This window comes from Calliphora vicina, chromosome 3, assembly GCF_958450345.1.
Source record: "Calliphora vicina chromosome 3, idCalVici1.1, whole genome shotgun sequence".
Taxonomy (NCBI): Eukaryota; Metazoa; Arthropoda; class Insecta; order Diptera; family Calliphoridae; genus Calliphora; species Calliphora vicina.
This window is the reverse complement of record NC_088782.1, coordinates 110,958,850-110,971,685: the sequence shown is the minus strand read 5'-3', so window position 1 is coordinate 110,971,685 and position 12,836 is coordinate 110,958,850. Positions and strand designations below refer to the sequence as shown.

Sequence of the window (12,836 nt, the reverse complement as noted above, 5' to 3'; positions counted from 1 at the left end):
AAATTATTTACTTAGGATAGAATATGGATTTACACCACTTTTGCTCTATTACTTCGTTATATTATGCTCTGAGCAAAACGATTTTTTTAGCTCCATCTGCTTTTGAATACCAAAAGCTGGCTAACTCCACTTTTTTTATAAGGAATGTATGTAACACCAGAACAACAACCAACAAAAATTGTGGGTTACACCACTTTTGCGCTGACAGCCTCATACAAGTTTGTCATTTCATTTGTAGTTTCTACATTTTTCATTTGCTATATTCTGGATCGTTATAGATAGCGGATATATTATAGCCATGTCCGCCAGTCTGTTGAAATCAATTTTCCGAAGGCCTCCTAATAACTTACATAAGATAACTACAGTATACTTAAAAAAAGATGTTGGTGAAAATATTTTTTCCCGATTTCTATGGAAACGTCTTATATTTAAAGATATTTCACCAAAAATTGTTTTCCACCAAACTAATTTTTTTCACCAAAACTGTTTTACCCAAACATTTTTTTTCACCATCAATTTTTTAAAGTATACTTTAGCTAGCTTTGTTGTTTTATATGGAAACATTTTTTTATCGTTTAACGATAACTGTATTTTTTGTCTATAGAAAATATTTTTATAACCTTTAAATAAATCGCCATTATTTTTTTATTTTATATGAAAATATATATTATTTTGAATGCATTGTTATTCAACGTTTTGTTTTTTTTTAGTTACATTTAAGAAATTCAATTACAAATTAAATATGTAACTTGAATTTAATTTGAAATGTTTAAAACTATTTCTATAATCGTATACAAAAATATAAATAAGCCTTTATATAGTGATTATATATGTATGTATATTCCATGAAAACTAGGCTTTCAATATCTTAAAAATAAATATAATTCTAGTGTTTTTTTTTACACGTTTAAAAGAGAATATAAAATTTTAGAAATTTTATTTACGTTAATGCACAAACTATTTTACATTTGTTTAAATTTAAATTGTTTATGAATTTAAATATATGTACAGGACTTAGAAATGGTTATGAATATGCGAAAATGAATGAATGAAAACTGTACATAAAAATACATGAGACACTTAAAATTAGGAAATGGTTGTTTCAATTTAAATAAGACTTTGTTGAATTCAAAATTTTACTAAATTAAATTTTATTAGAATTAAATGAAAGAGTTTTATTCTTTATGAATAAAATGTCTCCATTAATGGTTCCAAATCTAAATATTTTTGCAAAAATAACTCGGTTATGGTTTCAAAATCGTGTGGATCTTGTTGTATGGGTGGAATTAAAGGCTATTTGGAGGATGCCTTATTTGAACCACTGCCATAAATAAGATTATTGTTATTGTATAGATAGGGTATAATATGAGGTTCTATTTCGAGACTTTGCTTAAGTATAGAACTCATAACAAATTCTGTAGACACTATGGGACATTTGGGATTGCCAAAACGTGTAAGATCCACACATAAATGCATGTCATTGGGACATGTAACAATTATATAGGATTCCGGCGATTGATTGTGAATTTCCGCTATAGCCTGTGAGGAACGTCGTTTCTCTTCAACTTTACCGCCTGAAGATTCAATCATACGTACAACTTCTGAACGTGCCGGAAAAACATCGGGTGTAACATAGAAATAACGTCCGGCAAATAATGTGGAACGAGCGGTAGATTGCAAGACCGTATCCAGATGAAATTTAAGATTTTCATCCACTGGTATATATTGTATTTTATAGTTTTCGGGTGGTAAGAATTTGCCTGCCTTAGCACTCTCCGCAACCCACTGGGATTTAAGCACATAATCAACATGGCACACTGCCTGTATTAGTTTACAGGTACGACTTTCACAAGTCATTACCAAGTAGGTGGCATCCACGGGATTGTCTACCACAATACCGCCAAGCGATCTAAAAGGGAATAATTTTCATAAGTTTCGCCATAGAATGTTTTAAGAGTGTTGTACTTACAATACAGCCTTTTTGAGTGATTCGGGATCAGCCACTTGTGAAAATAATACTTTTGGCGGTTTAGCTGTTTGTGGATATTCCACACAGACTATTGTTTCGGGTATTTCTTCTTGGTAGGGTGATATCTTTTGTCTTTTAGCCTTCTCATAGTAGGGATCGGCTAAATATCTCTTAACGCGTTCATGAGCATCTTGTGTAAGATTGATGGGGGCTTTCCAAGCAGCTAAAGAATGTTAAGACAATAAAAATATTTATTAGGGGAATTCTTAATCATAGAATATATAAAAATATAAATAAATTAAACAAAAATCCCAATTTCTTTTTAACGAAACAAAAGAAATCACAACATTTTGTGAATTCTTTCCATTAAAAACTTATCTGTTATCGAAAATAATATTAAATTATATATAAAATTACAGTTATCGTTAATGGACAACATTTTAAATAAAAATGTCTATAAAAACATTAGAACTAAGTAATTTGTTGTAGTATATGGTTGATTTTTAATAAAAATATTCTAGATCATGAATGTCTGTTTGAAATATATTTGTTATCTAAGGCCACATCCAAATTTCCTTTACTTACCCATCAAATGTGGCACCAAACCATAATCAATACGGAATGGCGCTGTTATACTATACTGCTGATACTTTTGATTGTCATATTGAGACATTGTACTTAAATTTCCAATCGTTATGTCACTTAGCCACAAAGAGTTCACAACGGGTATGTTCCAGTCTTTTGCGGCATTAAACATTTCACCCTCCAGTTTTTTACACACCAACACTGTGTGTAATTTCGATAGATATGATGTGTAAATGGCGCCACATTCTTGCACCATTTGTTTAATGCGATGTTCCTCTTCGGGCTCGTAGCCATTTGCAGCTATGATGTGCCGTTCCAGCGGTTTCTGATAGCCAAACTGTGAGGGGAATGGTAGATGCAATGGCTGCCAGGGAGGCAGTAATTGTTTTTTCAAGCAAATGTCACTTAGCCAGTAAGCGGTAATGCAACGTTTGGCATCTCTGAGGGCCTGCATAACGACACCGTGACGTTGGGTGCGACACAGTACATGGGTGACGCGTGGACAATAGTTCTTTTCGATATCGCCGCCAAATTGCCGTATTGTTTCCATCCAAATGGGCAATTCTTCGCCATCGGTTTCTTCGTATTCCTCAACAATGTAGAAAGTGCAACCGACCAAGAATAGATCGGGTGGCAGCTTTAAATTCGGATTATGGCCATAGAATTGTGGACGCGGTGGCATGGGCAGTTGGGTAACTCTGCCTTGTTGTATATAGCCGGTAGGAGTCATAACGCCAGCGGGTACAGCAGTTCCAGGAGCTGTTACCACTTGCTGCTGAATTGCACCACCACCACCACCAGGCGTGGCAGCAGCAACTACCAATTGTTGTTGAACAACTTGTTGTTGCTGCTGCACCACTTGTTGTTGCTGTTGTTGCACAGCTTGTTGTGGCGGTACACCAGCGGTAATAATATTGTTAACAGCTACTGGACCTGTTGCCGACATCTGGGTCTGTAAAATGGGTCTACGCATTTGTTGTTGCTGCTGTTGCTGTTGTTGCTGTAGAAGCAAAAGCTCCTGCTGAGTTCTGGGAACTCCCACAACACTAGAAACAGTAGCACCAGCGGTCGTAGCACCAACTTGATTTGTAGGCTGCTGTAAACTGGCGGCATTATGCTGTTGAGTCATCATACGTAAAGTGCCGGCAGCACTGGCTTCCACCACCTGTTGCTGCTGTTGTTGAGTTTGCATTGTATTCATTACACCCTGTGGGTTTAATTGCTGCTGTTGACCCATTATAAGTTGCTGTTGCGGCTGTTGTTGTTGCTGCTGCAATTGTTGAGGTCCTTGTACTACCACTTGTGTTTGTTGTATTATTTGTGGTTGCTGCGGCACAGCTTGTTGTTGCTGCTGTTGCTGACTAGGATCTTGCATTTGTATTTGTTGCTGCACTAACGTCTGCTGCTGTACTCCTGGAATTTGTGTTTGCATTTGCATGGCATTATTACCTCCCACAGTACCGCCCAAACGATTGCTTAACATATTGGCGAGAGCAGTTTTGGTTTTCAAATTCATTTGTTGTTGAGTTTGCTGCAAGTTACCAGTCTGTTGTTGCTGTTGCTGAAGTTGCTGACCATCCATGCCGGTAGCCTGATTTGGCATGAGGACAGTTTGAGGTGCCAATGCTGTAATTATATTTCCCGAACCTTAAGGGTGAGAATTTATTAAAAAAAAAAAAAAAGATTATGGTTTGTTTTTATCGGTAGTTAAAAGGTGTAACAGGATTTAATATGAAAATAATTGGATTTGACTTATTTTGTGAGGAAAAGTAATACTTAACAGTTCAAATTAATAAATTTACATTATTAAGTCTTATTTTGATTCATAAATCTAAACATTTCGACTAAAAACTATCTTCAAATTATCGCAACAACCTATCAATGTTTAAGTTTAGTGAGGTATGCTTAAAATATAGAATTCATTTTTAACCAAATTCTTTCCTACATCGATGTGTGCTTTTGTTCTTTAAGCTGTTCAAACATCATTTGATCCGCACCAACTCATTTAAATATTATTAAGTCTTTAAATACTGTTTTATTATTCTTATATGATAACATTGTATTAAAAATAATTGGACATAATGAAAATATTAAAAAAGGAATTTTTGTAAAACTTTGGGGAATCTAGTTTTTAGGTAAGTGTTTATTTGTTTACCTATTAACTCTTTCTTACCTTGTTGTCCTTGTATGGTCTGACCAATTTGCTGGGCCCCAGCCGGTTGTGTTTGTATTATAGTTTGTTGTTCTATAACTTGACCGCCGGGTCCAGTAATAACCTGTACAGATTGTTGAGGCTTCTGACCCAACATTTGCTGTTGTTGCTGCTGTTGTTGTTGCTGCTGCTGCTGCTGCAATTGTACTCTTAGTTGTTGTCTTTGTAACAACATCTGTTGATTTGGATCATTGGGATTAAAAACTTGTTGTTGCACATTGTGCTGTTGTTGTTGCTGCTGCAACTGTTGCTGAGTTATACTGACAGGTGTACCACCAGCAATAACCTGTTGTTGAGTGATGGGCGTAAGACCAGGTGCACGATTAGCAGCAGTCCTGACCACAACTTGTCGTTGCTGTTGTTGTAACCATTGCATTTGCTGCTGTTGCGTAAGACCAGCCGGCATTTGACTTTGAACTATAATGTGTTGGGTTGTGGGACCTGCGGGTCGGGGTGTTGTACCAAGAGCGCTGGCCACAACATTAGGAGCTCCAGGTCTAGGCTGATAGGCCACTTGTTGTTGTCTAACCATGACCCGCTGTTTAGATTGCTGCAATTTTGAAATGTATTCAGCTCTTTTAATGGGATCCAATGACATAAAATGAGCATGAGTTTTATCATCTAGTGTTATGAGTTGTCGTTGCGGTTGAGGTGTGCCGGGAGGTAGACCTTGCTGTTGCCACTGTCCTGCAGGGCGTACAGTTCGTATGAATTGTGGCTGCTGCTGCTGCTGTGGTTGTTGTTGAGGGATGATTTGTTGGATTTGAGGTTGTTGACCTTGTAGGGGAGATTGTAGGCCGGCAATGGAACCGGGCGTTCCCGGTTGCTGCTGTTGTTGTTGCTGTTGTGCGGGACTTTGTGGAGACCAATGAGTTTGTTGTGGCTGTGATTGCTGCTGTGGCGATTCTTGTTGTATTAAAATTTGTTGCTGATGTTGTTGTGTTAACTGCTGCTGCTGTTGAGGAGATTGTGGTGTAGGGGTTTGTTGTGTTAATTGCTGTTGTTGTATTAAAACTGTTTGCTGTAAGGGTTGCTGTTGTTGCTGCTGCGGTAAAATAATTTGTTGTTGTTGTTGCTGTTGTTGGCTATCTATAAGCTGATGTTGCATTTGTAATTGTTTTTGTTGCTGTTGAACTAGTATTTGCTGTTGTTGAGGACTTTGCAATAAGGATTGTTGCTGTTGTCCCGCCACAAGTTGCTGTGGTATAGTTTGTTGTATTATTATTTGTTGCTGTGGTTGTTGTTGCCCTACTTGTTGTTGCTGAGGACTTTGTTGTAGTATCTGCTGTTGTACAATTTGTTGTTGCACTGGTTGCTGAGGACCCACAACAATGGCATTGGGTTGTTGCTGTTGTTGTTGCTGCTGCTGCTGTTGCATTTGTTGTTTTTGTTGAAATTGCAATTGTTGTTGCTGCTGCAAGTATTGCAAACGCTGAGGATTGTTGATAATTTGTTGATTAATTACAATTTGCTGTTGTTGCTGCTGTTGTTGTGGAGAAACATTAGGCGTTTGCTGTTGCTGCTGCAATAAAATTCGTTGCTGTTGTTGCTGCTGCTGCTGAGGAGATTGTAGTAAATTGCCTTCCAAATCGACTAATTGTTGTTGGGTTTGTGGTTGCTGCTGTTGCCTTTGGGCATATAATGGAGGTGGTTGCTGTTGTTGCTTAATAAGTTGATTGGGATTTTGTGCCGCTTGTTGTATGATTTGTTGTTGTCCTACTTGTTGATGCTGTTGTTGCTGCTGCTGTTGTTGTTGTTGCTGCTGTTGTTGAGTTACATTAGTCTGATTGACAATGAAAAAGTTTTGATTTTGTTGATTTTGCTGTAAAATTTGTTGCTGCTGCTGAGGTGTCAGCTGGTTAAATTGCTGCTGACTAATTATGTATTTCGGCTTATTGGGGGTTTGAGGGGCTTGTGCCACACCCACATTGGAATTAAGTACCTGTTGCAATTGTCCTGTTTGCTGTTGTTGCTGTTGGGGACTTTGCAGCTGCTGTTGTGTTATGATTTGTTGTTGTATCTGGGGTTGCTGCTGCAATTGAGTTTGGCGCTGTTGCAGAATTTGTTGTGTTTGCTGTTGTGGCTGTTGGACAGGAGGAAAACCAGGTTGCGCTTGAATAGTTTGTTGTATAATTCTAACGCCCCCTGGGCCGGTAACCGTAGTTATGTTAGAAGCATGTTGTGGCTGCTGCTGTTGCTGCGGAGTTGAGGAAGGGGGGCTGGTAAATTGTAATTGTTGCTGTGTGGGTTGCTGCAAAGGTTGCTGCTGTTGTTGTTGCTGATTCTGCTGCTGTAACTGTTGTTGTTGTTGCATCTGCTGTTGTTGTTGTTGTTGTGGTATTATAACTTGCTGTTGAATTTGTGGTGATTGTTGTTGCTGTGGCGATATTAAACCCGGTTTTTGCTGTAAAATTTGTTGTTGCTGCTGCAATTGTACCATTTGTTGCTTCTGCTGTTGTTGCTGCTGCTGTTGTTGATGTATATTCATCATATGACTCTGTATAATCTGCTGCCCCTGTGCTGTTGAAGTGTTTATCACTTGCCTCTGTGCAGCATTGCCCTGTTGTTGAACACTTTGCTGACTTACTGGGCTTGTAATCATTTGTTGCTGTTGCTGCTGTTGTTGTTGCTGCTGCTGTTGTTGCTGCTGCAATTGCTGTTGCTTTAACTGTTGTGTTCTCATTATTAACGATTCATGATTGGGACTTGGAGCAGAACGACTTAGTATTTGTGCCACCTGTACGGGATCTGTCGGATCAATTGGTTTTTGATTTGAGATCAATTTAGATTGTTGTTGGTGTAGTTGTGGAGATTGAGGTGCCGATGGTGACGCTCGATGTTGTGGAGATTGTTGTTGTTGCTGCTGTTGTTGCTGTTGCATCTGCTGCATTTGCAATTGTACCCTTTGGGGCTGTTGAAAGGGTTGTGGTGACAACATGTGTTGGGGTGACTGAAATTAATTAAATTTATTTCATATGTGATTTTAAACTTTTCTTTAATATTAAATTAGAATGAAAATAAAATCAGACATAGTAGCCATGCTGTTTCTATATTAATTTTAGAAAAACATGTTTTTTTAGAGTCTACTAAATTTTAAGAGCTATATTTAATATATAGCAAGAGATTTTAAGAAATTCCATGTAGGATATCAATGATCTTAAAATGGATATTCGTTGTCGAACTATTAGCCGCAGTGCAAATGAGGCTGGGTGGGTCTTGGTTGATATCGCCCAGCGAAAAAGCCGTACTGCTCGTATAAAATTTGCCTAAGAACATTTAAACTGGTCGAGACCGAAATGGAATACTGTTCTCTCTTCGGGTGAATCCAATTACAATTATGAGTGATGGGAGAACATTTGTAAGACTACCAAAGAACAATAAACTAAACCCCAAGTACACAAATAAGACAGTCAAGTTTGGCGGTGCCAATATTATGTTAATATTATGATAATGATGATTATAATAAAAAAAAATTCTTTAAAACATACCTGTTGTTGTCTTTGTTGCGGCTGTCTAACCTGTTGCAGCTGTTGTCTTAATTGTTGCTGAGTCAACAGAGTACTCTGTTGTTGAATACCAACAGCTCCTGGAGATTGAGGAGGCGGTGGTGGTGTCATTTGTGGTGCAGGGGATTGTAATTGACGTGGTGATTGTGGAGGCATCATGGGATGTGAATGTCCACTACCACTGTTAGGTGTATTACTCAGGGAGGGTGAAGGAGCCTGAGGAGCAGGTGATGGATTTTGCTGCATACGAGGTGATTGCTGTTGCATTTGTAATTGCTGCTGCTGTTGTTGCTGCTGCTGTTGTTGCTGCTGCTGTTGTTGCAATTGTTGTTGTTGCTGTTGCAATTGTAATTGTTGCTGCATCAATTGTTGTTGTTGATGTTGTATTTGTCGCTGTAGGGCTTGTTGATGTGGTGATAAACTCTGGCCGTTTTGAATTTGTTGTTGTAATTGTTGTTGCTGCTGCTGCAAATTTTGCTGCTGTCTGAGAATGTGCTGATGCAACATTTGTGGTGACATGGTTATGGTTTGTTGTTGCGGTTGTTGTTGTTGTGATTGCGGCTGCTGTTGCTGAGGCGCTTGAGACGCCAGTTGAATTTGCTGCGATTGTGGACTGGGCTGTGGTTGGGGAGTGTGAGATGTTTGATGTGATGGTGACATTTGTATTTGTGAATTATGTTGTGGTGATTGTCCTAGTAGCTGTTGTTGCAGTTGCGGTTGTGGTGTGTTGGTGGGTGTTCGCGGGGCTTGGGGTGTCTGTCTGCCACTGTTAGGTTGCGGAGTTCTTGGCGGTTGTGGGGTGCCTGTAGGTGTGGGTGTACGCGATTCCAGTAGAGGAGTGTTGGAGGAGGTGGGGGTTTGTGGTGTTCTGGGTTGTTGCATCAATTGTTGCTGTAATTGTATATTTTGCTGCTGCTGTTGCAACTGTGACAGAGTTTGTTGTTGTTGCTGCTGCTGCTGTTGTTGTAATTGTAAATTGGCCACATTCGGTATGATTTTTTGTTGCAAAATAATTTGAGGTGGTCCCGAAGAAACATTGCCCAAACTTTGAGCCGTAGCAGCACCTGACAATAATTGCTGTTGTTGCTGCTGCTGCTGCTGTTGCTGATTTAAACTTCTAGGTCTAACAAAAACAATTTGTGATTGCTGTTGTTGATGCTGTTGGATAAGGTGTTGCTGTTGTTGTGGCAGATTTTGTTGTTGTTGCGGTAACATTTGTTGTTGAGTTAATGTTTGCTGTTGTGGTAAAGTTTGTGGAGGTTGTGTTAATGTTTGCTGTTGTTGTGTTAAAGTTTGCTGTTGTTGTGTTAAGGTTTGCTGCTGTGGTAATGGCAGCTGCTGTTGTTGTAAAGGCGATTGTTGTAAATTAGATGTTATTGTTGTTGATTCCATAGCCGTTATATTTCCAGCAAATGGTGAAGTCGTGGTTGATGTGGCTGGTATGTCATTTTTGGGTGTAGTGTGTGTGGATGATGATGCAGATGAGGAGGTAGTTGCGGTTGAACTGGTTACAGTCTTAACATCTTTGGCGGCAGTTATTTGTACAGCAGCTGCTTGCAATTGTGATTTTATATTAGCTATACTTTGGGCAGCATCTAGAGATGTAACGGATGGTGATGACTCCGTTGCCTTATCCAATAACGGGTCATCATCGAAACCTAAAATGTTGGATAATGTCTGTTCGACAGTTGGTGGTGGTTGTGACTGAACAGGCGTTAGTTGCTGCTGCTGTTGTTGTGATGTTGGTGGTGGTGGAGGCGGTGGTGTATGTTGGATTGATTTTAAAGGGTTATTTATAGCCGACGTTATTGGCGCACTGGGTATAATTGGCAGCGTTAATTTTGGTCTCTCTACTACCTTTAGCAGACGTGGATGATAAATATCACATGGCAACAACTTCTTTTGTCTCAGACATTCTACTACCCAATCGGGCGTAACTATATGCATGCTTCCTTTTGGTAGAGCACTTGCTTTCGTATATACCGCCCCCATAGCCATGCCAGCTACTAAATGAGTATTATTACCACTAAAATTGGATGTTACTTGGGCACCATGATAAGTCAACATTGCATATAAACGTTTGCGATCACTTGGTGCTACATTAACTATGGCAGCGGATATGTTTTTCATAAAACGTGGCTCACTGGGATCGAATGCTTTGGTGGCAGCTAAGCGTCCCAGTTTGGCACTATGTATTATCCATTGTTCGGTTACGGGAATTACACTGTAAAGATCTAAATTCATAACCAATTCCTCTTCGGTATAATTTGGAGCACAAATGAGATGGGTAACCAAATCCGAGAGGAATATTTTAGATTGAGCACCTCCATTTTTGAGTAACTGCTCGACCTGTAAATAATTAGAATATTAAACATTATAACATATTGATTATGAACAAATAACAATTATAACATTATAATTGTCTTTTTTGTGAAAACCTTTATTTGAAATTACTCTACTGAATTATAATTTATAGACAATTTGTGTTATCAAGCATAGGTTCGAAGAAATTAGTTCTTAATTCCATTTTCGAAGTCAAATTGAATTTTATCTCTTAAACATTCCGTTAGTAGATTCATAGACTCAATTTTTTTTTATTTATAATAATTCACAGTTTACAATCGAGCGCATAAGTTGGCCATACTTCCTTTATACTTTAATTCATTCCTTAGAATTCATTCTTTACAGAAATGACTCCTTATTGAACCATTAAAATTTTCTTTAATTCAAATCCGTTACAAAATAGCTTTAACAATTTTTTTAATGATTCAATTTGTCTTCAATTCAAATCTTCGGTATAAATCAAGATCAGCGAAACAGCTTGCATTTTTATAATTTCTTTGGTGTTGATAGCTCTCATAATTAGAAGCACAAAAACGTTAATATTTTTGCCTGCTCTCTCTTAGTTTAAGAGTTATATGAATTTAAAGTCAATACATATAATAGTAAATTTCTCATATATTTGGAAAACAAACTGATCGTTATGGGCATCATTGAATAGTGCTTCACAATACCTTTAATATGATAAATAATATGGTACAGTTTATTAATATTGTGAACCAAAAATTCCTTTTTGATTTTATATGACAGTACTTCAGAAAATTTTGATATACAGAAAAAGTGATTTTAGCGAAGCCGGTGTTCGATACACCCCAGAGTTAAAAGTCCCTTCACCCGGCCGAAGGCCGGCAATACAGAAAATGTGAATATTAACAGAAAACAATTATAAAAATATAAACTGTTACGGGGATCTTGATTTGTTCCACAAAAATTTAATCATTCAAATGTTGAATGAATTATGTTATGAATTAATTCAACAATGAATGAATTATGCTTATTTAAATAAAACCCTTTTGAATGAAGTTAAAATTGGATGTTTGGAATGGATTTATGGAATGTATGGCTGACATTAAGATTAAGTAAGAGTTTCAATTGAATCAAGCCATGGGATCGAACAATTTTTCTATGATAAAAGGCCAATTTGACAGGGTATAGTAAGTCTCACATCAGATTTCTATTATATATTGGATTTTGCATCAAGGGACTAAACAATTGATATCACCTTTTTAAATTTGCCGTCTTATTTATATAGTTTCTATGAAACACCCTGTTATCTATTATAACAACAAAAACGAACTGTCAGCTAGTGTCATAATAAGCGCCTTTTCTTATTCTTTACAATTTTGCCAATTTTCTTCTTTTTTTTTATGGAGAAATTTTACCAACGCAAACAGGGAAAATTTTCATCACACTTACCTCCTCATCTAAATTGCCCACAACAAAATAACGAATATTTGCAAATAAATTATCACTTATTTTTAAGTTTTCCATGTTTTATAGAACATTTAAGACTATTGAAATTCAAGTGTTGAAAAAAAATAATGAACAATTTTTAGCTTTTCTTTGTTGTTGTCACTGAGCGTGTATTTTTTTCCTACTTCTGCCGCCGGACAGTCAATCAAAGAACAGAAATTTTCTTAACTAATTTCACTGCCATAAACACTTTTACACGCAATATTATGCTATTATTTTATTATTCATCTATGCCGAGCACTTTTCTTTATTTATTAAACTATAAATTTATAATTTTAACATAATTAAATTATAGATTTTTAAGTAAAATTAAATTATGTGGAAAGAAAAAGAACGCCACACACAAAAAAACTGTGCTACTAAAAGTTGTAGTAAAAGAGTAGTAGCAGAGTTGCTTAATATCGCATTATAAGCGTCAGCCATATTTTTTTACAAGACGAAGAAGCATGGTAATAAGATGCTGTCCACACATAACATAATTCCTGTTAATTTTAGATCCGTCTAGATATACAATTTTTATTTCCATCTATAAGGAAATAAGAAAATCTTTTTCTTTTTATTTTCTATTTTTTTTACATTTCACCATGATTGGTATGTGCATATATAAGTGCGTCAATATTTTTGTAATTTCTCATTTCCGACCCTATAAAGTATATATATTCTGGATCCTTATAGATAAAAAATAGCATTTAAAAAATTTCTTAGATTTTAGATATTTCTATGTTCTAAAAATTAACTATTTTTTTTGGTA

General features: G+C 37.0%; 1 protein-coding gene across 1 annotated transcript; it reads right to left on the bottom strand.

Moving 5' to 3' along the window:
- Window positions 1–637: 637 nt before the first annotated feature.
- On the bottom strand, window positions 638–12,404 carry Ptip (PAX transcription activation domain interacting protein). Its single transcript, XM_065506587.1, has 6 exons — window positions 12,029–12,404; window positions 8,255–10,621; window positions 4,728–7,716; window positions 2,555–4,201; window positions 1,970–2,192; window positions 638–1,909 (listed from the first exon to the last, which is right to left on the bottom strand). Exons 1-6 carry the CDS (start codon window positions 12,101–12,103, stop codon window positions 1,294–1,296), a joined length of 7,917 nt encoding a protein of 2,638 aa, XP_065362659.1. The 5' UTR covers window positions 12,104–12,404; the 3' UTR covers window positions 638–1,293.
- Window positions 12,405–12,836: the final 432 nt, after the last annotated feature.